This window comes from Eleutherodactylus coqui, chromosome 5, assembly GCF_035609145.1.
Source record: "Eleutherodactylus coqui strain aEleCoq1 chromosome 5, aEleCoq1.hap1, whole genome shotgun sequence".
In the NCBI taxonomy this organism is placed as follows: Eukaryota; Metazoa; Chordata; class Amphibia; order Anura; family Eleutherodactylidae; genus Eleutherodactylus; species Eleutherodactylus coqui.
The window spans coordinates 131,375,638-131,398,807 of NC_089841.1; the positions used below are offsets into that span (position 1 = coordinate 131,375,638).

The window sequence follows — 23,170 nt, forward strand, 5'->3', positions numbered from 1 at the left end:
TAGGCCTGGAGGCAGCCCAGTGTAACGAAAAATTGGTTCAAGTTAAAGTTCCAATGCTTTTAAGCGCATTGAAACTTATAAAAATTGTTCTGAAAAATTATTTGAGTGAGCCTTGTGGCCCTAAGAAAAATTGCCCGTTCAGCGTGATTACGTGAGGTTTCAGGAGGAGGAGCAGGAGGAGGAGGAGGAGGAATATTAGACACAGATTGATGAAGCAGAAATGTCCCCGTTTTGGATGGTGAGAGAGAACGTAGCTTCCATCCGCGGGTGCAGCCTACGTATTGCTTACGTATCGCTGCTGTCCGCTGGTGGAGAACAGAAGTCTGGCGAAATCCAGCCTTTGTTCATCTTGATGAGTGTTAGCCTGTCGGCACTGTCGGTTGACAAGCGGCTACGCTTATCGGTGATGATTCCCCCAGCCGCACTAAACACCCTCTCCGACAACACGCTAGCCGCAGGACAAGCAAGCACCTCAAGGGCATACAGGGCTAGTTCAGGCCACGTGTCCAGCTTCGACACCCAGTAGTTGTAGGGGGCAGAGGCGTCACCAAGGATGGTCGTGCGATCCGCTACGTACTCCCTCACCATCCTTTTGCAGTGCTCCCGCCGACTCAGCCGTGACTGGGGAGCGGTGACACAGTCTTGGTGGGGAGCCATAAAGCTGGCCAGGCCCTTAAAGACTGTTGCACTGCCTGGGATGTACATGCTGCTCGATCTACGCACATCCCCTGCAACATGGCCCTCGGAACTGCGCCTTCTGCCACTAGCGCTGTCGGCTGGGAATTTTACCATCAGCTTGTCCGCAAGGGTCCTGTGGTATAGCAACACTCTCGAACCCCTTTCCTCTTCGGGAATCAGAGTGGGCAGGTTCTCCTTATACCGTGGATCGAGCAGTGTGTACACCCAGTAATCCGTAGTGGCCAGAATGCGTGCAACGCGAGGGTCACGAGAAAGGCATCCTAACATGAAGTCAGCCATGTGTGCCAGGGTACCTGTACGCAACACATGGCTGTCTTCACTAGGAAGATCACTTTCAGGATCCTCCTCCTCCTCCTCCTCCTCAGGCCATACACGCTGAAAGGATGACAGGCAATCAGCCGGTGTACCGTCAGCAGCGGGCCAAGCTGTCTCTTCCCCCTCCTCCTCATCCTCCTCATGCTCCTCCTCCTCCTCCTGTACGCGCTGAGAAATAGACAGGAGGGTGCCCTGACTATCCAGCGGCATACTGTCTTCCCCCGCCCCCGTTTCCGAGCGCAAAGCAGCTGCCTTTATGGTTTGCAGGGAATTTCTCAAGATGCATAGCAGAGGAATGGTGACGCTAATGATTGTAGCATCGCCGCTCACCACCTGGGTAGACTCCTCAAAATTACCAAGGACATGGCAGATGTCTGCCAACCAGGCCCACTCTTCTGAAAGGAATTGAGGAGGCTGACTCCCACTGCGCCGCCCATGTTGGAGTTGGTATTCGACTATAGCTCTACGCTGTTCATAGAGCCTGGCCAACATGTGGAGCGTAGAGTTCCACCGTGTGGGCACGTCGCACAGCAGTCGGTGCACTGGCAGCTTAAAGTGATGTTGCAGGGTGCGCAGGGTGGCAGCGTCCGTGTGGGACTTGCGGAAATGTGCGCAGAGCCGGCGCGCCTTTACGAGCAGGTCTGACAAGCGTGGGTAGCTTTTCAGAAACCGCTGAACCACCAAATTAAAGACGTGGGCCAGGCATGGCACGTGCGTGAGGCTGCCGAGCTGCAGAGCCGCCACCAGGTTACGGCCGTTGTCACACACGACCATGCCCGGTTGGAGGCTCAGCGGCGCAAGCCAGCGGTCGGTCTGCTGTGTCAGACCCTGCAGCAGTTCGTGGGCCGTGTGCCTCTTATCGCCTAAGCTGAGTAGTTTCAGCACGGCCTGCTGACGCTTGCCCACCGCTGTGCTGCCACACCGCGCGACACCGACTGCTGGCGACATGCTGCTGCTAACACATCTTGATTGTGAGACAGAGGAGGAGGAGGAGGAGGAGGAGGGTGCTTTAGTGGAGGAAGCATACACCTCCGCAGATACCACCACCGAGCTGGGGCCCGCAATTCTGGGGGTGGGTAGGACGTGAGCGGTCCCAGGCTCTGACTCTGTCCCAGCCTCCACTAAATTCACCCAATGTGCCGTCAGGGAGATGTAGTGGCCCTGCCCGCCTGTGCTTGTCCACGTGTCCGTAGTTAAGTGGACCGTGGCAGTAACCGCGTTGGTGAGGGCGCGCACAATGTTGCGGGAGACGTGGTCGTGCAGGGCTGGGACGGCACATCGGGAAAAGTAGTGGCGACTGGGAACTGAGTAGCGCGGGGCCGCCGCCTCCATGATACTTTTGAAGGACTCCGTTTCCACAACCCTATACGGCAGCATCTCAAGGCTGATGAATTTTGCGATGCGGACGGTTAACGTTTGAGCGTGCGGGTGCGTGGCGGCGTACTTGCGCTTGCGCTCGAACACTTGCGCAAGCGACGGCTGAACGGTGCGCTGAACTACACTGCTGGATGGGGCCGAGGACAGCGGAGATGAGGGTGTGGGTGCAGGCCATGAGGCGGTAGTGCCTGTGTCCTGAGAGGGGGGTTGCATCTCAGTGGCAGGTTGGGGCACAGGGGGAGAGGCAGGGGTGCAAACCGGAGGCGGTGAACGGCCTTTGTCCCACCTTGCGGGGTGCTTGGCCATCATATGTCTGCGCATGGTGGTGGTGGTGAGGCTGTTGGTGTTGGCTCCCCGGCTGAGCTTTGCGCGACAAAGGTTGCACACCACTGTTCGTCGGTCGTCAGGCGTCTCTGTGAAAAACTGCCAGACCTTAGAGCACCTCGGCCTCCGCAGGGTGGCATGGCGCGAGGGGGCGCTTTGGGAAACACTTGGTGGATTATTCGGTCTGGCCCTGCCTCTACCCCTGGCCACTGCACTGCCTCTTGCAACCTGCCCTGCTGATGCCCTTGACTCCCCCTCTGAAGACCTGTCCTCCTGAGTAAGCGTTGCACACCAGGTGGGGTCAGTCACCTCATCGTCCTGCTGCTCTTCCTCCGAATCCTCTGTGCGCTGCTCCCTGGGACTTACTGCCCTTACTACTACCTCACTGCAAGACAACTGTGTCTGATCGTCATCGTCCTCCTCACCCACAGAAAGTTGTTGAGACAGTTGGCGGAAGTCCCCAGCCTCTTCCCCCGGACCCCGGGAACTTTCGAATGGTTGGGCATCAGTGACGATAAACTCCTCTGGTGGGAGAGGAACCGCTGCTGCCCAATCTAAGCAGGGGCCCGAGAACAGTTCCTGGGAGTGTTCCCGCTCCTGAGCAGGTGTCATTGTAGTGGAGTGAGGAGGCTGGGAGGAAGGAGGAGCAGCAGACAGAGGATTCGGATTGGCAGCAGTGGACGGCGCAGAACTGCGGGTAGACGATAGGTTGCTCGAAGCACTTTCTGCCATCCAGGACAGGACCTGCTCACACTGCTCATTTTCTAATAACCGTCTCCCACGTGGACCCATTAATTGGGCGATGAATGTGGGGACGCCAGAAACGTGCCTCTCTCCTAATCGCGCAGCAGACAGCTGCGACACACCTGGATCAGGAGCTTGGCCTGTGCCCACACCCTCACTTGGCCCTCCGCGTCCTCGGCCACGTCCACGTCCTCTAGGCTTACCCCTACCCCTCAGCATGCTGTATTACCAGTGATTAGATTTCCCAGGCAGGAAATAAATTGGCGCAAGACTGCAGGGCAAATATAATTTTTGCCCTTTTTGGAAAACGAAAGGCCCCACTGCCTCTAGTGAATGAATTATCTAAGTTTAATAACTGTGCTGTGTCCCTGCTTATGTGTCACAGAACGTGAGGGTAGCAGAGTTATTATAACTCTTGGAGAGCAGGTATTTTTTTTCCCAATTAAGGAAAGCAAATGGCGAAGCCAGCAGTAAAGCGTAGCTGGCTGCGTATGATTTAGCAATGTTTTTCACACAGCTCACACGTGTCCACCGCCCGTAAGGACGGACAGAGGCTGGACAAATAGATTTGTTTTCAGTTTTTTCCCACCAACAGGCAGCACTGCGTATATTCTATGAACCTGAGAAGTTTAATAACTGTGCTGTGTCCCTGCTTATGTGTCACAGAACGTGAGGGTAGCAGAGTTATTATAACTCTTGGAGAGCAGGTATTTTTTTTCCCAATTAAGGAAAGCAAATGGCGAAGCCAGCAGTAAAGCGTAGCTGGCTGCGTATGATTTAGCAATGTTTTTCACACAGCTCACACGTGTCCACCGCCCGTAAGGACGGACAGAGGCTGGACAAATAGATTTGTTTTCAGTTTTTTCCCACCAACAGGCAGCACTGCGTATATTCTATGAACCTGAGAAGTTTAATAACTGTGCTGTGTCCCTGCTTATGTGTCACAGAACGTGAGGGTAGCAGAGTTATTATAACTCTTGGAGAGCAGGTATTTTTTTTCCCAATTAAGGAAAGCAAATGGCGAAGCCAGCAGTAAAGCGTAGCTGGCTGCGTATGATTTAGCAATGTTTTTCACACAGCTCACACGTGTCCACCGCCCGTAAGGACGGACAGAGGCTGGACAAATAGATTTGTTTTCAGTTTTTTCCCACCAACAGGCAGCACTGCGTATATTCTATGAACCTGAGAAGTTTAATAACTGTGCTGTGTCCCTGCTTATGTGTCACAGAACGTGAGGGTAGCAGAGTTATTATAACTCTTGGAGAGCAGGTATTTTTTTTCCCAATTAAGGAAAGCAAATGGCGAACCCAGCAGTAAAGCGTAGCTGGCTGCGTATGATTTAGCAATGTTTTTCACGCAGCTCACACGTCTCCACAGGCGTAAGGACGGATACAGGCTGGACAAATAGATTTCTTTTCAGTTTTTTCCCACCAACAGGCAGCACTGCGTATATTCAATGAACCTGAGAAGTTTAATAACTGTGCTGTGTCCCTGCTTATGTGTCACAGAACGTGAGGGTAGCAGAGTTATTATAACTCTTGGAGAGCAGGTATTTTTTTTCCCAATTAAGGAAAGCAAATGGCGAACCTAGCAGTAAAGCGTAGCTGGCTGCGTATGATTTAGCAATGTTTTTCACGCAGCTCACACGTCTCCACAGGCGTAAGGACGGACACAGGCTGGACAAATAGATTTGTTTTCAGTTTTTTCCCACCAACAGGCAGCACTGCGTATATTCAATGAACCTGCGAAGTTTAATAACTGCGCTGTGTCCCTGCTTATGTGTCACAGAACGTGAGGGTAGCAGAGTTATTATAACTCTTGGAGAGCAGGTATTTTTTTTCCCAATTAAGGAAAGCAAATGGCGAACCTAGCAGTAAAGCGTAGCTGGCTGCGTATGATTTAGCAATGTTTTTCACACAGCTCACACGTGTCCACCGCCCGTAAGGACGGACAGAGGCTGGACAAATAGATTTGTTTTCAGTTTTTTCCCACCAACAGGCAGCACTGCGTATATTCTATGAACCTGAGAAGTTTAATAACTGTGCTGTGTCCCTGCTTATGTGTCACAGAACGTGAGGGTAGCAGAGTTATTATAACTCTTGGAGAGCAGGTATTTTTTTTCCCAATTAAGGAAAGCAAATGGCGAACCCAGCAGTAAAGCGTAGCTGGCTGCGTATGATTTAGCAATGTTTTTCACGCAGCTCACACGTCTCCACAGGCGTAAGGACGGATACAGGCTGGACAAATAGATTTCTTTTCAGTTTTTTCCCACCAACAGGCAGCACTGCGTATATTCAATGAACCTGAGAAGTTTAATAACTGTGCTGTGTCCCTGCTTATGTGTCACAGAACGTGAGGGTAGCAGAGTTATTATAACTCTTGGAGAGCAGGTATTTTTTTTCCCAATTAAGGAAAGCAAATGGCGAACCTAGCAGTAAAGCGTAGCTGGGTGCGTATGATTTAGCAATGTTTTTCACGCAGCTCACACGTGTCCACCGCCCGTAAGGACGGACAGAGGCTGGACAAATAGATTTGTTTTCAGTTTTTTCCCACCAACAGGCAGCACTGCGTATATTCTATGAATAATAACGGTGTTGTGGCCCTGCCTATACAATTCTTTCCCTGCAGTATCAATGGAGGGTGCAATGCTCTGCAGAGGCGATTTTGAGAAGCCCAAAAAAAATGCAGCACAGCCAACAGCAGCCTGGACAGTACTGCACACGGATAAATATGGCCCTAGAAAGGACCGTTGAGGTTCTTGAAGGCTACACTCACTCCTAACACTCTCCCTGCCTATGCAGCACTTCTGTCCCTAATGCCAGGTGCAACGGTCTGCAGAGGCGATTTTGAGAAAAAAAAAATCCCACTGCTAACAGCAGCCAACACACAGCTATCAGTGGCCCTAATAAGGACCTTTGGGGGGTCTTGAAGCCTACACTAACTACCAATTCTTTCCCTACAGCAGCTCCGGTATAAACAGCACTGTCCCTCATCTAACTCACACCGCATCTGAGGCGAACCGCGGGAGGGGCCGACTTTTATATTAGGCGAACACCTGATCTCGCCAGCCACTCACAGCAGGGGGGTGGTATAGGGCTTAAACGTTGCAGGGGGAAGTTGTAATGCCTTCCCTGTCTTTCAATTGGCCAGAAAAGCGCGCTAACGTCTCAGGGAAGGAAGTGAAAGTAACCAGAACACCGCATGGTGTTCGTCACGAATAACGAACATCCCGAACACCCTAATATTCGCACGAATATCAAGCTCGGACGAACGCGTTCGCTCATCTCTAATGTTAATAGCAGTTTAGTCATAAGCACTTCTCTTTTTGTTCCACATTTTAAAACTCTGTGTATGCTGCCAGGTCAAAAGCCAGTAACTGTTTGCTGCAGACAAATCCCCAAAGCATCAGCTCTGTGATTATTCCCTCCAAACTGCCAGGCATGACGTATACAGCAGATGAACAATGTCAGATTTTGTTTGGACCTACAGCTTCTTTTTGTCAAGAAATGCAGGTACAGTATATAATAAAATGTCTCTAAAGATTGTTCTCTTAAACGTATGCTCATTAATCATTTACTCAAGGAATAACAAAGCCGCTCTGAAATGAGCTTTTTATTGTATTGATGTCATGTTCCTTATTTTTAAGCAAAAAGAGACCAACATTTGAGGATTACTAAAAGTACAGCTGATAAATAAGAATACTAGGAGAGTATCCTGTTAGAAACATCAACAAATAGAGTCATATAGTTTACATTGCTTTTTCTCATCTGGCCAAGAGGAGACCCCCATTTCTCATCCCAGTGCAATACCCTGTACTTCACTTAGTATGATATGTATAGAATATTACAGGTACAAAAATGCAAACATTAAAATGGTAATATTTTGAATTATTCAGAGCTCAATAAAACGAAGTTGTAAACCTTTTTGTAAACCTTGCAATAATGTTGATTCAATCAGCTAATTTTAGTCAGTTTGGCTGATGGTAGTACCGTATGTATATGGGGAAAGTCCAACAGTCCATTGGTTTTGTATGACTGTTTCTTCAGTAGATAGGACACTAGCGGCGGAGTATAGAAGAGGCTTATTCCTTTCTTTCCACGGAAATGGTCTAATGTACTATTACTGGATGACCCTGGCAAAAGCGCCACATCCACAACTTGTGGGCTTCTTTAAGTGTCCCTAGATGGGGAAAACAGTGGACAGATGAAAATGGCAATGTAAATGACGTGAGTAAAGGAAGCAGATGTGACTGCACAGTAACAGAATAAACACCAGGAACTTACAAAATGATACCAGAGAAACTTGGACTAGGACAGATTTCCACTAATCGAGAAATAACCGGGACCCTCTGAGAGGAAGGGACGGAATTTATACACTACAATATAGACTAATTGTCCGGCCAGGGAAATTATTCCCTGCTGACCAATCAGGACCAAAAGCAGCAGAGAGATAGTAAGCCGACTCGCTTCCATGATGTGGCTGTCACACTGGGACAATGTCATGGTTGGTGTGGCCCCGAAACCTGACCTCAAGATGGGTCATCAATATCAGATTGATGGGGGTCTGCTGAATGGCACCCATGCCAATCAGCTGATTAAAGATGCTCAGGTAAGCGCTCCAGTCTCTTCTCAGTCCTGTAATGTTACAGTCAGCAGGCACATGGCCTAAGAGCAGCTCATTCCCGTCTAAGTGAATGTTATTAAGCTGCTATATCGGCACAGCCACTATGAAATGTACAACATTATGCCTGATATGCAGGGAAGGAGCAAGGTGCTTACTCCACCATGACAGCCGCTTCAGACAGCTAATTTGCAGGAGTCCAAGTCAGTAGACCCCCACCAATGTGATATTGATGACAGGTCATCCATATTATAGTCCTGGCAAACCCCTATAAAAGGCTTGTCCAGGTGTGATACAATTTTTAAAAATATGGATCCAAATCTGAATAATGGTACTTACTTATTGTATGCCCTGGTGATCCAGCACTGCATCTCCATGGTCCTCCTGATCTTTCTTTAGAAACGACTACCACCTGACCGCTGTAGTCAATCGGAGGAAGCAGTAGCAGTGATATCGATATCGCACGTGTGAAAAGGGCCTAACAGATTTAGATCCATTTTTTAAAAAATCGTACCACACCTGGACAAACTCTAAATATAGAAAGACAGCCCAATATACAATACAGATAGTATATAATATACTATTATCACTGGCCAGTGCTAAAAAAAATCATGACAAAACAGATGCAGCCTACTTGATACACATTGACATTTATTAGAGTCTCATAGAAGGATCTGTCTATGGATCCAACAGATCTTTAGAAATGGATACAGCCTTTTACACAGGCTGATACTTTTTACATCAGTTTGTATCCTCCAGAAATGAATGGAGTTGCTGAAGATTTTTTCCTTTAAAAAAGTATCAAATAACGTGTATCAACATGTTTCAAAAAAATGAATATAAAAAAAAATATATATATATATATATATAAACATAGATTGTTTCTTATACAAACAGCAACTTTTTAGCAAAAAAAAAAAGACAAAACCATTAAAGTAGGGAAACAAAAACTGCAATGTGGACAAAGCCAAAAATGTATAAAAAAAAAAAAAAGAAGAAATGCCAGTAGAAGCTTAACTTTAGTTATCGCTGCTCATTCCACAGCTTTAGGTTTTATGAGATTCCAGATTATCTTGAAATGTGGCCAGAAACAAGGGCCGGTCTGTCAGGATTTTTGGAGTAATTGATGCTGAATGACAGGAATTATATTGTACGCAGATGGGTATCATTTCTGATTAGATGGCACAGATTCCTAACTCAGCATAATCAGTAAGTAGAGAGCGAGGCTTGGAATATGGAGAGACACCACTGTTATACAACATGCAGACAACATTACTGCTGCAACCTCCACATTGTTTTAGGGAAGTTTTCATAGTGGTAACAAACCATATGACTAAAAACATAAAATGTGCTTAGCATTAGTTACCTGTTAAATCTCTTGTTTTGTTCAGTAGGATTTTATTACTGACAAATTTAACATTTTAAGCAATCAAATATTGTGCTAAAACTACACAATATAGCAACTTCCCCAATAAACAGCAAATGCCGGCATACCAATGAAATACAATAAACATATACCATATTTTTCACTCTATAAGACACACCTAGGTTTTAGAGGAGGAAAAGAATATTCTGAACTCCCCCATACCAGGCAGGGAGGGAGGTATTACAGGAAGAATGAAGAGCAGTAGTACCACCTCAGAATGAAGTATATACCACTAGGTCAACTGCCATTCAGGATCCAGGGACTGTTGAGTGTAAATATAATGGTGGTCTTATTACTTGTACTAATTATAGCAATGTATGTGGTATAAATGCTTGCATAACTCTGATAACTCAAGATCATAGAAGAGCTGAGTGACAATGGACTGATGATTTCATTAGTTTTCACACAACTTTTCAGGAAATCTGCATGGCATGTCTCATCATGGTGAGGCATGCATTTCAGTACAACTGGGCACCAATCAGCTGTACCTACAGGCGGCTCTCCTCCTCCTTCCCCTGCTGTGTAGCCAGTAGCTGTCCGTTAAGGAGTGGAGGAGAGCTGTCCGTACCTACGGCTGATTGCTGGGGGAGCAGCAGAAGTTCTCTCCAGCTCACTAGTCAGCAGTTCATAGAAGTGGCTGCTATGTAGCTGACCTGTGATCCTTATCACACAGCAGGGAAGAAGAGACGCACGTACGAACAGCTTAGTACAGAGTGCCAGAAGGAACTGCTGCTCCCCCACCTCCACCAATCAGCTGTTGGTACGGGCTCCCCTGCTATGTATGCGATCCCAGTCAGCAGTTGTATGAGAAGGGCATGCGATCCTTCTCACGGAGCTGTCGGACGGTCTGAATTTCGACACGTTTGCATTATAGGAAGCACTGACTCACCCCTCCTTCCCACTTTGGGGGGTGAGGAGTGCGTCCTTTAAAGCAAAAAATATGGTAATTCCCACACTGACTCAATAGTAGAACCTCATATTATCAGTAGAGAACTCTTTATTCAATTCATTGTCATACATATCAGAAACCTATTCCCTTTAACCCCTTAGAGGCAAGAATATTTTGTGCCAAGTGATTTTCAGCATCACATTGCATGAGACATAACTCGTTGACATAGCGAAATGAGGACTTGTTTTAATTGGGAAAAGTTGTGTTTTTTAATGGCACCACTCTGGGATACAATATGCTGCATAACTTTTATTACATTTTTTTGGGGGGGGAGGGGGGTGTAGATATGGAAGAAAAGGCCATTGTTTTGGGGGTTTTGTTTTTACATTCGGTAAAATAACATGATCATTTTTTATGTGGATCAGCACGATTACTGTGATACCAGGTTCATGCAGATTTTAAAAATTATTTTACTACTTTTTGCACAATAAAAATACATTTTTAAAGGAAAACCATTAAATCTGCATCACCGCATTCTATGGTAATACGCTGAGCATTTTTGTTTTTCTGGTAACAGTTATGTGAGGGCTTGTTTTTTGTGGGCAGAGTTGTAGTTTTTATTGGTACTAGTTTGAGGTACGCGTGACTTTTGGATCCCTTTTTATTGCATTTTCTGGGAGTCAAATAAAAGAAAAAATGTTGTTTAAAGGGGACTTGAGCATTCAATTGTTTGATTTCTAGAATAATACACAGCACTGTCACAGTTCAGTGATAAGGGGACTGCAGTGGGGATGAAAAACTGCCACCCCTTTGAAAGCAATGGGAGCGGATCGGTATCACCCACTGCGGCTGTGACAGCTGCAGCAGGGGATTCCTACGATGTGAAACTCCTGGATGCTGTTACATACAGGGGCTTCACATTGTTGTCAATGGGGCTGGCGGCAGCAGCGCAGGCCCTATTAAAAACATGGGGAAAAGATGAGCTCCTCTGCCACAGTTGGCACAGCTGTGACAGCTATGGCAGGGGAAAGATGAGTCAGAAGCAGCACAGCAAAGAGAAAATCCCACAATGTCATTTAAAAGTAGAAATACTCATCTTTATTGGGACATCCAGGGATAAAAATGGCAGAACGCAACGTTTTGACTGAAGCAACGACCTTTTTCTGATTGGTCACAGCGCTCAGCCAATCAGAGGCAGCGCTTTTTGGAGGCGGGGATTTTTTAATCCCCAGGCAACAGAAAGCAGAAGAAGACTGCCGAGGACGGTGAGAAGAGCTGGACAGAGCTTCTAGCTGAGTTAACGTTTTTTTTTCTACAGCTACTGTACATTGAATTCAATGAATGGCTGAGCGCTGTGACCAATCACAGGCAGTGTTCGGCTGTCATTCAATGAATAGCTGAGCACTGCCTGTGATTGGCTGAGCGCTTAACCAATCAGATACAGCCCTTTCAGCAGGCAGGAATTTTAAATCCCTGCCTGCTAAAAGAGATTCAGAGCAGTGCAGGAAGAAGACACTGCTGGACGAGCCTTAGCCCCGGCAGCTAAGAAGAGGTGAGTATATATATTTTTTTTATTTTTAACGCATTCTATGGATGATTTTTAGGAAATGTCTTATATTTAAAGTCCTTCCCTGAAAATCCCTGCAGGGCTTACGGGCAGACCATTGCTTTCGATGGGACCGCAGAAGTGCCAGTTCCATTGAAAGCAATGGGAGAACATTGCAATCCTCTGCCACAGCTGTTGCAGGGGATTCTTTACTCTCGACGGGGAATCCTCTTGTCACTGAACACTGTGACAGTACTGTCACACTGTTCAGTGACGAGGGGACTTCCCGCTGGGGAATACTGACATGCACCACGGACCTATGGTGTATGCATGTTCTATGTTTTGCGAGTATGTGCATTTGCACGCCTGCAAAACACGGACATGTGAACACAACATAGGGAGCCAATGATTCTAAAACATGCATGGTTTTGTGCGCCTCTATGTACGCACAGGCACACACTCGTCTGAAAGCACCCTAAAGCCCTGTCTTCTTTATGTAAACCTTTGTACTGCAGTCTCTCTATAGTCAAGTGTGATGGGAAAAAATATGTTTTTCTTATATAGCGATTGACAAATTTAGTAATTTAGACACAGTAGAAAACGTTGATGTCCAATAACTTTTCTGAGTAATGCATTTACTAATGTTGATTCTAGTAATTTGGCAGTTTTCATACCTATATATCAGCCATCTGATCTTAGTGAAAATAATGATTGGCTGAGACTTGAATGTTTTGGTCAATTGCTATTATTTCCCCCAGATAAGCCAACCCCAAGCAAGCTGTTTGGCTGCATTCTCCCCACCCAGCTGCTCGGACATAAACATTCACATTCTGGCTATAATACAAATGTGTGTTTATGAAAAGATTTTTGGAGGAAAAAGCTTTTTGGTGGTCAGAATGTGCAACTGCTGTGTAATAACTATGGCAGTGCTTCCCAACCAGTCTTTTCAGGAGCATTGGAGGCTGCTTGAGCCCTGATGAGGGGCTCCCTGGAACACTGCTGCAAAAGGGCTGCCACTTTATCAAAGATGCTTTGCAAAGCAGTCTACATAGCCAAGCCAATGAGAACGCAAATGTCAATGGGACTTTCTAATGTTAAAAATGCATCGCACAAAAATTGCAAAGTACAAACGTGTGATGCGTTTTTAATAGAGATAAGCAAACGTACTCGGTTCGGGTGTTTTTGCACTCGAGGACCGCTTTTTCCGAGTAACTGACTACTCGGACGAAAAGATTCGGGGGGCGCCGGGGGTGCGCGGGGGATTGCAGAGGGGAGTGGGGGGGGGGGGGGAGAGCTCCCCCCCGTTCCCCACTGCTACCCCCCCCGCTCCACCTCGCTGCCCCCCACCCCCGGCTCCCCCCGAATCTTTTCGAGTAGTCAGTTACTCGGAAAAAGCGGTGCTCGAGTCCAAAAACACCCGAACCGAGTACGTTTGCTCATCTCTAGTTTTTAACATTAGAAACTCCCATTGACATTTACGTTAAAAAAACGCAGCGTAGGATGTTTTTCCTGCACCTACAAAAAGCTTCTTAGAGACATGAATGGGCTTAAGGGCTCCACAGAAGTGGAAGAATTTTTTTTCTTAGGGAGAATCACTGATTTATAGCCACAGTACTAAATGGGAGTGTTTTTTAAATAGTAGATCAGGGAACCCAAGAGCTTCAGATTTTACCTCTCTGTAAAAACCTTCATCAAAGCACCGAATAAGGGTGCTTCATAAATTACATGTAATGAGCGCTGATTGCAAATATAGTACATTGTATAGACAACAATCATGAGGGGTTTCCCTCAGTTTCTTGTCATTCTTCCTTTGGTAGAGATTGAGTTGCAAACAACAGGCGGACATGTGTATATGAGGAGATGTGCTGCCTGCAAACAATGATTTTTAGGGCAACATGAAAGATTCAATCAATGACAATCTAGCAAATTATTATTCTTCATTTGATCACTCCACATGTTTACACTGGTAGTACTGTTCTCCTGGTGAAGAATGCTAAGCTGGCGTAGGCCATGCAATGCTTCCTTGGAAAAAAAAAGGAAATAACTTAAGCTTTCCTTCCAAGAAGAAGGAACATTGTCTCTTAGCTTCATGTATTGGAGGTAACTACCCTATAAGTCAAGGACCGACCCTTTTCTTAGTCATTTTGTAAGGCCTATTAAAGGGTCAAACGTTGACCTATAGGGAATCTTGCTTTCAATAGTTTGCACTAGACAGACTGTTTTCCTTCTTCCTAGAAGGAGAGCTCAATTGCCTACATGTTTAGGCCTTAGTCAGACGGGCGTTTTTTCGCGCGATTTGCGGATCGCATGACGGATGCGCATGCGCAAATCGCGTGACCGGGGGCGAAAAATCGCGGGAAAAATCTGCACCTAGCCGCGTTAATCGTCGCAGCAAAACGCCCGTCTGACCGGAGTAAAATCGCCGTGCGCATCAAAATGCGCATGAAACTTAGACTGGCCGGCGAAAAAAACGCAGCTAGCTGCAGTAAATGATTTTGGTGCACACATAAAACGCCGAACGCAGATGGGCGCGATCTGCGAATCGTCGTGTCCTATAATTTATCGCATATCCGCATAAAAAGCGGACATGTGACCGATACCATAGCAAACCATTGGTTCTATATATGCGCGAATCGCATGCGCATGCGCAAATCGCGCGAAAAAACACCCGTTTGACTAAGTCCTTACACTGGACAATGATTGGGAACGAATGTACATTAGAACTATTATCATGTAAAAGGCCCCTAACTAGTGTTGAGTGAGTTGAAACAGTTGAATCCTGTCTTGGTTTGAACTTTGCTAAAAGTTCTGTACAGTGTGAACCTGAACCTCGAGTTGTGCATTTCAGCTGCACCCGGTAAAATTCATCTTCCTTCTCCTTATTTTTTTTTTGTCTTTCCTTTTTTCCTTTTTCACCTTTTTTATTATTTTCTTCTTTCTTTTTTCATCTTTTAACTTTATTAACTTTGCCTTAAAAACACTTCAGAGTATTTAAATAAACTCCCAGATAGTGTAGGAATGTTATACAGGGCTTTTATGGCTCTTAGATCGTCTTAGACACCAGTCTTAGGAGTATTGGTGAAGTTCTGGCTCAATTCGAACTAATTCTGACCAAACCAAACTTTTTGCTCAAATTTAGCAAACTGGCTAAACTGAACTTTTGAAAAGTTCACTCATCACTACCCTTAAGATGTAGCGGTCATAAAATAGCTTGTGTCTCATTTGAACATTTATATCATTTCCTAAAAATTTGTAATATACTACACTGCTGTAAAGTTTACTTTACTGCACTTCTGCATAGTTTCATGATCACGTGATGCTTGAGGTAACTATTTGTGTTTATGCTTTAATAAGTCACACAGAGAGTGCCCTGAACTTTCTGATAATGAGCACAATGAGGGGCTTTGCCTATGGGGTATATCACAGAGACAGGGTCAAGATAAATTACATATGTTGATCTTGTATTTGAATCACAACCAAGCCCAAACAAAATGTTTTCTTAATTCTGTGCTGATGACAGCGTTTTGGCATACTTTACAGCATAGAACTTTTATAAGCAATGAGGGACGAGTAACGGTCTATCACGCTTTCCATGAGCTGAGTACAGCTGGGATAGATAAAATAAGGAAAAGACAGATATCAAGAAACTTGTAAGTGAGCACTGAGTGCAATGTTGTAAATACACTTGTGTCTCAAGTTGTATGTGCTTTAAAAAAGGTTTATGGCTCCAGTAAGATAAGTCTTGAAAAGTTTCCCTTGTATTATCCGATATAACCAAACACTTGTGATTACTCTACAATACACAGATACTTATTTTCCACAGATGCATTGACTTCAGTGTAGAAAAGGTAACATCTGTTATATTGTCTTTTGTTAAAGGGGTTGTCCCGAGGCAGCAAGTGGGTCTATACACTTCTGTATGGCCATAATAATGCACTTTGTAATATACATTGTGCATTAATTATGAGCCATACAGAAGTTATAAAAAGTTTTTTACTTACCTGCTCCGTTGTTAGCGTCCTCGTCTCCATGGAGCCGACTAATTTTTGGCCTCCGATGGCCAAATTAGCCGCGCTTGCGCAGTCCGGGTCTTCTGTGTTCTTCTATGGAGCCGCTCGTGACAGAGAGCGGCTCCGTGTAGCTCCGCCCCGTCACGTGCCGATTCCAGCCAATCAGGAGGCTGGAATCGGCAGTGGACCGCACAGAAGAGCTGCGGTCCACGAAGCAAGAGGTTCCCGGCGGCCATCTTCACAGGTAAGTATAGAAGTCACCGGAGCGCGGGGATCAAGGTAAGCGCTCCGGTAAGCTGTCTGTACGTCCCTGCATCGGGGTTGTCTCTCGCCGAACGGGGGGGGGGTTGAAAAAAAAAAAAACCCGTTTCGGCGCGGGACAACCCCTTTAAGGCAATGATTTTCTAAGTGCTATCTTGGAAAACTATTGAAATAACACAATCTGTTAATTCCTTGCAGGAATCCCCATTGTACATACGAACAAAATAACCCAGATCAGCAGATTTGTATTAAACCAAAACTAAGCTGATATGCTAGAATTCTTATGTAATTAAACTAAATTATAATTACATATTTCACATCGTGAACAACAATGTGTAACTAAAACACTCCATCAGCTAATGTAATATATGAATACAAGCTCATTGTGGTGCACTTTAGGTGTCGGCACATGAACAGATAATTTTCTGGATCAGTAAATTCCAAGCACTGGGAGCAGCTCCAAATTAGAACATGTTCTGGATTGTGAGTCTCTCCAGACCTTTCTAAAGTTTACGCTAAGATTTAACTCGAAGTTATTTAGTTATTTAGCTAAGTTATAGAGCTCAATGGATCAGATTTCGCTCACCGTCCTTATGTTAGTATTAGTATATGATAATGTTATGAATGCAAAGCTGAAAATTCAAATGAAGGCAATAAGTTGTGACGTGTTATCTTGTGAGTAAGGTTGAACACTGGCCATCCTGCTAATGGCAAGGTGACCTGAATTATCGCAGTTCAAATGAGGCATGACAGAGGGAGCTAGGAGGATGGAATATTTTCAAAGTTGCGTAGGCATTTAACATTTCTCAATCCATAATGTCATGTATGTACCAGGAATATATCAAAGGAATTACCAGTCAAGTGACTCTGGCAGAAATCATATCCACATTCAATAGAGGAGGCCCCATACATATTTTCCGCTGGTCAGTGCAGCAATTGTTAGCTTCCATGGAATATGGGATCAGAAGACCCACCAGAGTGCCACTGTTAGCACCATGACACTGGACACAGTGCCTCACTTGGGTTCGTGAAGTTGCTAACTGGATCCTAGAGGACTGGTAACATGTAATGTGGTCTGATGAGTCACTGTACTAATTGTTTTGAGATAATGGCTTTGTGTGGGGAGCAAACCCTATAAAGCAATGGACCCCGGTTGCTAATGATGCATTGTGTAGGCTGATAGTGGTTCCATACTGGTGTAGGGTATGTTCTTATGGCATGGGTCCAGTGGCTCACCTAAGCATGTCATTGACCAAGGCCCAAACTTTTCACTGCTTGGTGATTATTTACAGTCCATCATGGACTTTATGTACCACCATGATCATGGTATATCTCAGCAGGATAATGCACCATGCCATCAGTCACAAGTTGTCCAGAATTGGTTTGAAGAGCATTCTGGAGAGTTTCTACATACGGTGTGGCATGCACATTCACCTGACATGAACCCAATTATGTCAGGTTACCACGGGAGGTGGTGAGTTATCCTTCAATGGAAGTGTTCAAGCAAAGGCTGGACAAAAATCTGTCTGGGATGATTTAGTAAATCCTGCACTGAGCAGGGGGTTGGACCTAATAACCCTGGAGGTCCCTTTCAACTCTACAATTTTTGATTCTATGAATCAAGCATTTATTTGATTTGGTGGAGAGGTTCATTTGCACCCGAAATCCTGCACCAACAAATACCATGGAGCTGTGGGTGGATATCCAGATGGCATAGCTCAACATCCATCCAGACTTTTCCATCCATTCATGGAATCAATGCCATGTCACGTTGCTGCACTTTGCCAGGCTAGAGGGGACCCTACAAGATGTTAGTTCCTGTCTCATGACTTTTGTCTAGTCAGCGTATATGTACAGTATTTATTGTAGCATTTAATATTGCAAATTTACTCCGTTAATTAGCTTTCTATGAAACAGACTCCAGTGTTATTTGCAAATAGCTGATCAGAGGTGGTTCTGGAAAGTGGAACCCTGCCAATCAACAATTGATGGCCTATCCAGTTTACAACTGGGCAAGCCATTTAAAGTTCTTCTTGTGTCACATTCACCTAATTTGTGTGTTGTGCTTGTATTACATTAGAGCAATGTTCCCAACCAGTTGATCGAGCGCCCCATTCGGCTCTTGGGCATCCTGCATGTGGCTCACCAGTATTTGGCAGCTGCAAATACAGTTTTGTTGTTTACTACAGCGCAAAATGTTGGGGACCTCTGTATTAGAGTAAGAAACTTCAATTTTTCTTATGTGTAAACTAATCCTATATGAACACCAACAATTAGCAATGCCGTCTGGTTTTTGTCAAGGTTGTTTTTACTAGCACAGTAGTGCAATTTATGCCCCTTTGAATCTGTTGGAAGCCAGATCCATCACACGGGTAATGGCTCCATTATAAAGAGCCATGATGCCAGTGTGGACAGAGCCTTAATTATGCTTTACAATATATTCGGAATATCTCCTACATAATGATCCCATAATAGAACCTTTTTAATGATACCTATTTTATGACTTAAGAAAGTTCCCACTAATCTGAATCCCCTAGTGCCCCGTGAGCAGACCATGAACTGTTGACAATAGCCTTTAGTTTCAATAGAATTCACAAATTATAGGCAACTGAAAGATTCGGGGAGAAGTTAGAATTTTTGCCTATGTCCTGTTCTGGTTTTAGATGGCAACCCTCAATAGTACGAATGACCATTTGAGATGACTGTATTTTTGCTGTGATTGCAGATGCAGCATAGAAAAATTATTATTTGTAGATCCTAATTTTTTTTCAAATAAAAATAAAAACATTTCTGTTGCGCATTCATTCTGTAAGAACACACTTATGTATTTTATTATCATTTTCACACCGCAAAGTGCAGCTCTGCTTGTATACGTGTCCTGGCTGCTAAGAGCGGCTTAATTTTTGGATGAAATGTTCATTGTTTATTGATTTTATACAAGCAAAATATGATTGACTTACTCCAGCTGTAAGTATTGCACATGTCTTGGCAGAGCAATGTCATAAAATGTTAAATACTATAACCTCCTTAATGCACTACAGAAAACAATCAGGGTTATTCATGTGTCACTTCAGTTGAGCTCAGACCATGCCAGATATTCAATTAACCATTGTTGCATGTAAATAATATCAGTAAACAATGTAGAATAACTATTAAAATCAGTATTGGAATGTGTCGCTTGGCAGTAATACGCTGCTCGTTGTGTTCATAGTTAGATTGGATACACTGTGCATTTCCATTCTCTTTTCTCTTTAAAGTGTTTGCGCCCCACATGTGGCCAACACAAGCTGTACAAACCTGTTGTATTTATAAGACATTAGGATTAGAGATGAGTGAGCACACTCACTAAGGCAAACTACTCGAGCGAGTATTGCCTTTTGCGAGTACCTGCCCGCTCGGCTCAAAAGATTCGGGTGCCGGCGGGGGAGAGCGGTGAGTTGTGGGAGTGAGCAGGGAGGAGCGGGGTGTGGGGGGGGGGGGAGAGAGAGAGAGATCTCCCCCCCCCTTTCCTCCCTGCTCTCCCCCACCGCTCCCCGCTGGCACCCAAATCTTTTGAGACGAGTGTGCAGGTACTCGCAAAACGCAATACTCACTCGAGTAATTTGCCTTAGCGAGTACGCTCACTCATCTCTAATTAGGATCACTAGGGAGCTTTTCATTTTTATCTTATTTTATTACATAAGTAGTTTATATCAGCATCACCAATTTAAATAGTTTATATCGTGCTGACAACATGTACCTTGTGTATTCATTATTAATGACATTTATAAAAATGTCAATCGCTGAGGGAATAACATGAACTGCGCCTTCTGTAACCACCAGGTATGCATTGCAATAGGAGTCTCAATGCCACCATACTATGCCAGCCATAGTGTGTCCCCATGTACTGGTAGCCATAGACTACTCCCTTTACATTGCCTGATTGAGAGTTCACTAGAAAAAAACCTGGTTAGTGCTGCATCTATAGAATCTTCCTACTGTTAGTACATTTAAAATTAAGGTATGCATTGAAGAAGATAGGTAAAATTGAATATAAGGTCAACATACTTCATTTGGTTAAAAAATGGAAGGTAGCAAGTTTCATAAAATATTGTTAGTATGGGAGGCTGAGTAGTGTTGAGAAAAACTGAACCTCAGGTGGTTCATCTTGTCCGAACCCACTAATAATTTATTTCTTCTCCCTCTCCTTCCTTCCTTCTTCTTTTTTCTTCTACTTCTTTCTTCTTTATTATACACCAGTTTCAGGGTTCTTGGTGAAGTTCAGGTTTATTTTGAACTCACTCGGACCAAACCAAACTTTTTCCCAAATACGGCGATATAGATATAGTTTTAGATATAGTTTTTTCTGTGCCAAAAGACTAAACAAAATAGTGGTTCTGAAACAGCATAATCTATGTTTGATTCCCCAGACTTTCACTGTTACTCCGGGAAAAAAATTCAACAGTTTGCTACATGTCAGCTCTGCAGACAACCTGCTAAATTAATTCCATAGTGTGGGAAGCTGGAAAACAGCATTGGAGCTTAGTTTTCTAAATCCCTGACACCAGAATAAAGCAGAAAGATATTGTTAGTTTCTGCAGCTCTGCTTGACTATTTGTACTTTGGTAGGTGTATGGCTTAAAACAGTACAAATGCTATGTGCTAAATCAGTCCATGTGTGTGTATAACCTAGTAGCACAAGACAAAGAGGCTTATTTACTAATACTGTCTAAAAGCTAGACAGTGCAAACTTAGACTAAACAGTCTTAAAATGTGCCAGATTTATCACTAAATGATACATCTGTCCAATTTTAAGACCCTCTAGCCTAAGTTTAAACCACCTATTAGTTGGCTTGCTTCACGCAAGTATGAAAAAGTATGAAACAATTGTGGAAGCTTGGCACACTTTTTGGCACAATGTAGGTCATGCCCTTTTTGCAAACAAGTTTGAAAAAATTGTCTAAAAACACGTGATAAATGTGGCACAAATATGTAAGACAGTTTTTAGGTGTAATGTACGGCAGGAAAAGTGTTGTATTTTGAATGGTAAATAACCCCAAAGTGTTTCACCAGGTATGATGTTTGTTACCACTTACTAGATCTAAGCATGTTATATCACTTAAAATATTTGTTATAGTATTGTATGCATCGCATGGCTCTCGCATGCCATGTGATGTTTCCCATTGAAATCTATGGGAAACCCTTCACAAAATGGTATATTGACATGTGGCAGATTAGGTAAATAAATTTCTGAGACTGAAAATCAGTTTGAATGAGGTTGTATCGCTATATCATCCTAATGGCTTCTGTTTGTAGCAGCCCTTCAGGTTATTATTGGATTGCTCCCACTTCTAAAGGAAGCAAATTCTGATAATGGGATAATGGAAAACTGCCCTTTTTTCAATTTCATAATAGTCATTATAGTGGATCTAAACACAAAGTTTAATGTAAATACATTTATTTCTTGTACATTGTATTGAAAGATTCACTTTAAATATGTACCTGCCATTTTTAACATATTTTTTAGCATGTTATTTGTACAGGACTCTGGTGTAAGCTGGAGGGTGAAAAAGAGTGTAGAACAAGACTGGATCCACCAATGGATGGCACAGAATGTGGAACCGAAAAGGTATGTGGCTATTCTATTATTCCATTTAATAATAGAAATGAAAATGCGCATGTAGATATTCATGACTATAATACATCCCTGACAACAAATATAGACTATAGCAGCTGATACTAGGAATATATTGTGCCTGTTTAATTATTGCATCACCCGTATAGATCTTGGCACCAAGGTACCCAGGTAAGAAATAATGAAAAAAAAATAACATGAGATTCAACTCAGAAAACAACTATATTATCAATGTTTTCCTTAAGTATCAGGCTGCTCTAATTTGCCCATAACAACAATATATCTGAGTCAATGTGAGGACGTAGTAAGTGGTAAAGTTGGTATGGTTAGTGTGCTAACTGTCAAAAATCTGTATCAGAATGCGCTATTTTTTTTAAAATGAAAATCAGCCATGTCAAAAGAATCCCACCAGTAGGGGCCTAGGAGCTGGGAATCTTATCAATGCTCAGAAATAACTGGTCCATGGTTCTGGACACCTAATAGTGAAAGTACTTACTTTAAATATCTAAACTATAATATAAAATATACGTATATCTCTAGAATATGTAAAAACAAAAAGAAGAGAAATGCCTCGTGTGTACCCACCTAACAATAAATGACTCTCAGGCAATAGAGGCGTTCATCTGAGAATGCTGTGTAGTGTTTTTTTTCTTCTTTTTCCTTCAGTCCTTTTCCTTCTTTTTCTTCTTAATTTCCTTCTTCTCCTCCATCTTTTTACTTTTCCATCTTCTTCTTTATTATTTTCCTTCTTCTCTTTCCTTCTCCTTATGCCTTCTTATTTTTCTCCTCTTCTTTTTCCCTTCTTCATCAACTTTGCTTTAAAACAGCTCAAAAGTACTTAGATATACTTATTGTAGTTTTTAGACAGTGTTATACACCATTTATAGAGATGTTGGTGAAGTTCTGGTTCTGTACAACGTAATTCAGACTAAACCAAACCTTTTCCTCAAGTTTGGCAAACCGGCCAAGCCAAACTTTTCAAAAGTTCACTCATTACAAATGCTGGGACTTGCATAGCACTAGAGATGAGCGAACCTACTTGTTTCGAGTAATTACTCGATCGAGCACCGCGATTTTCGAGTACGTCCGTACTCGGGTGAAAAGATTCGGAGGGCGCCGGGGGGTGGGGGGAGGCGTGGCGGAGCGGGGGGTAGCAGCATAGCAGCAGGGAACAGGGGGGAGCCCTCTCTCTCTCCCTCTCCCCCCCACTCCCCGCTGCAACCCCCCCACTCACCCACGGCGCCCCCGAATCTTTTCGCCCGAGTACTCGAAAATCGCGGCACTCGGGCGGAAAAGGGGCGTGGCCGAGTACACTCGCTCATCTCTACATAGCACTGAAAAAGCT

At 44.1% G+C, this 23,170-nt stretch overlaps 1 protein-coding gene across 2 annotated transcripts in view; it reads left to right on the forward strand.

The window, feature by feature from the left end:
• Positions 1-23,170, forward strand: part of ADAMTS19 (ADAM metallopeptidase with thrombospondin type 1 motif 19) — a 245,169-nt gene that overhangs the window by 134,524 nt on the left and 87,475 nt on the right. For both annotated transcript variants that reach the window (XM_066603164.1, XM_066603165.1), the window contains exons 10-11: positions 6,821-6,971; positions 21,718-21,819. In XM_066603164.1, the coding sequence (XP_066459261.1) occupies positions 6,821-6,971; positions 21,718-21,819 (253 nt within the window). The remainder of the gene's footprint in view (positions 1-6,820; positions 6,972-21,717; positions 21,820-23,170) is intronic.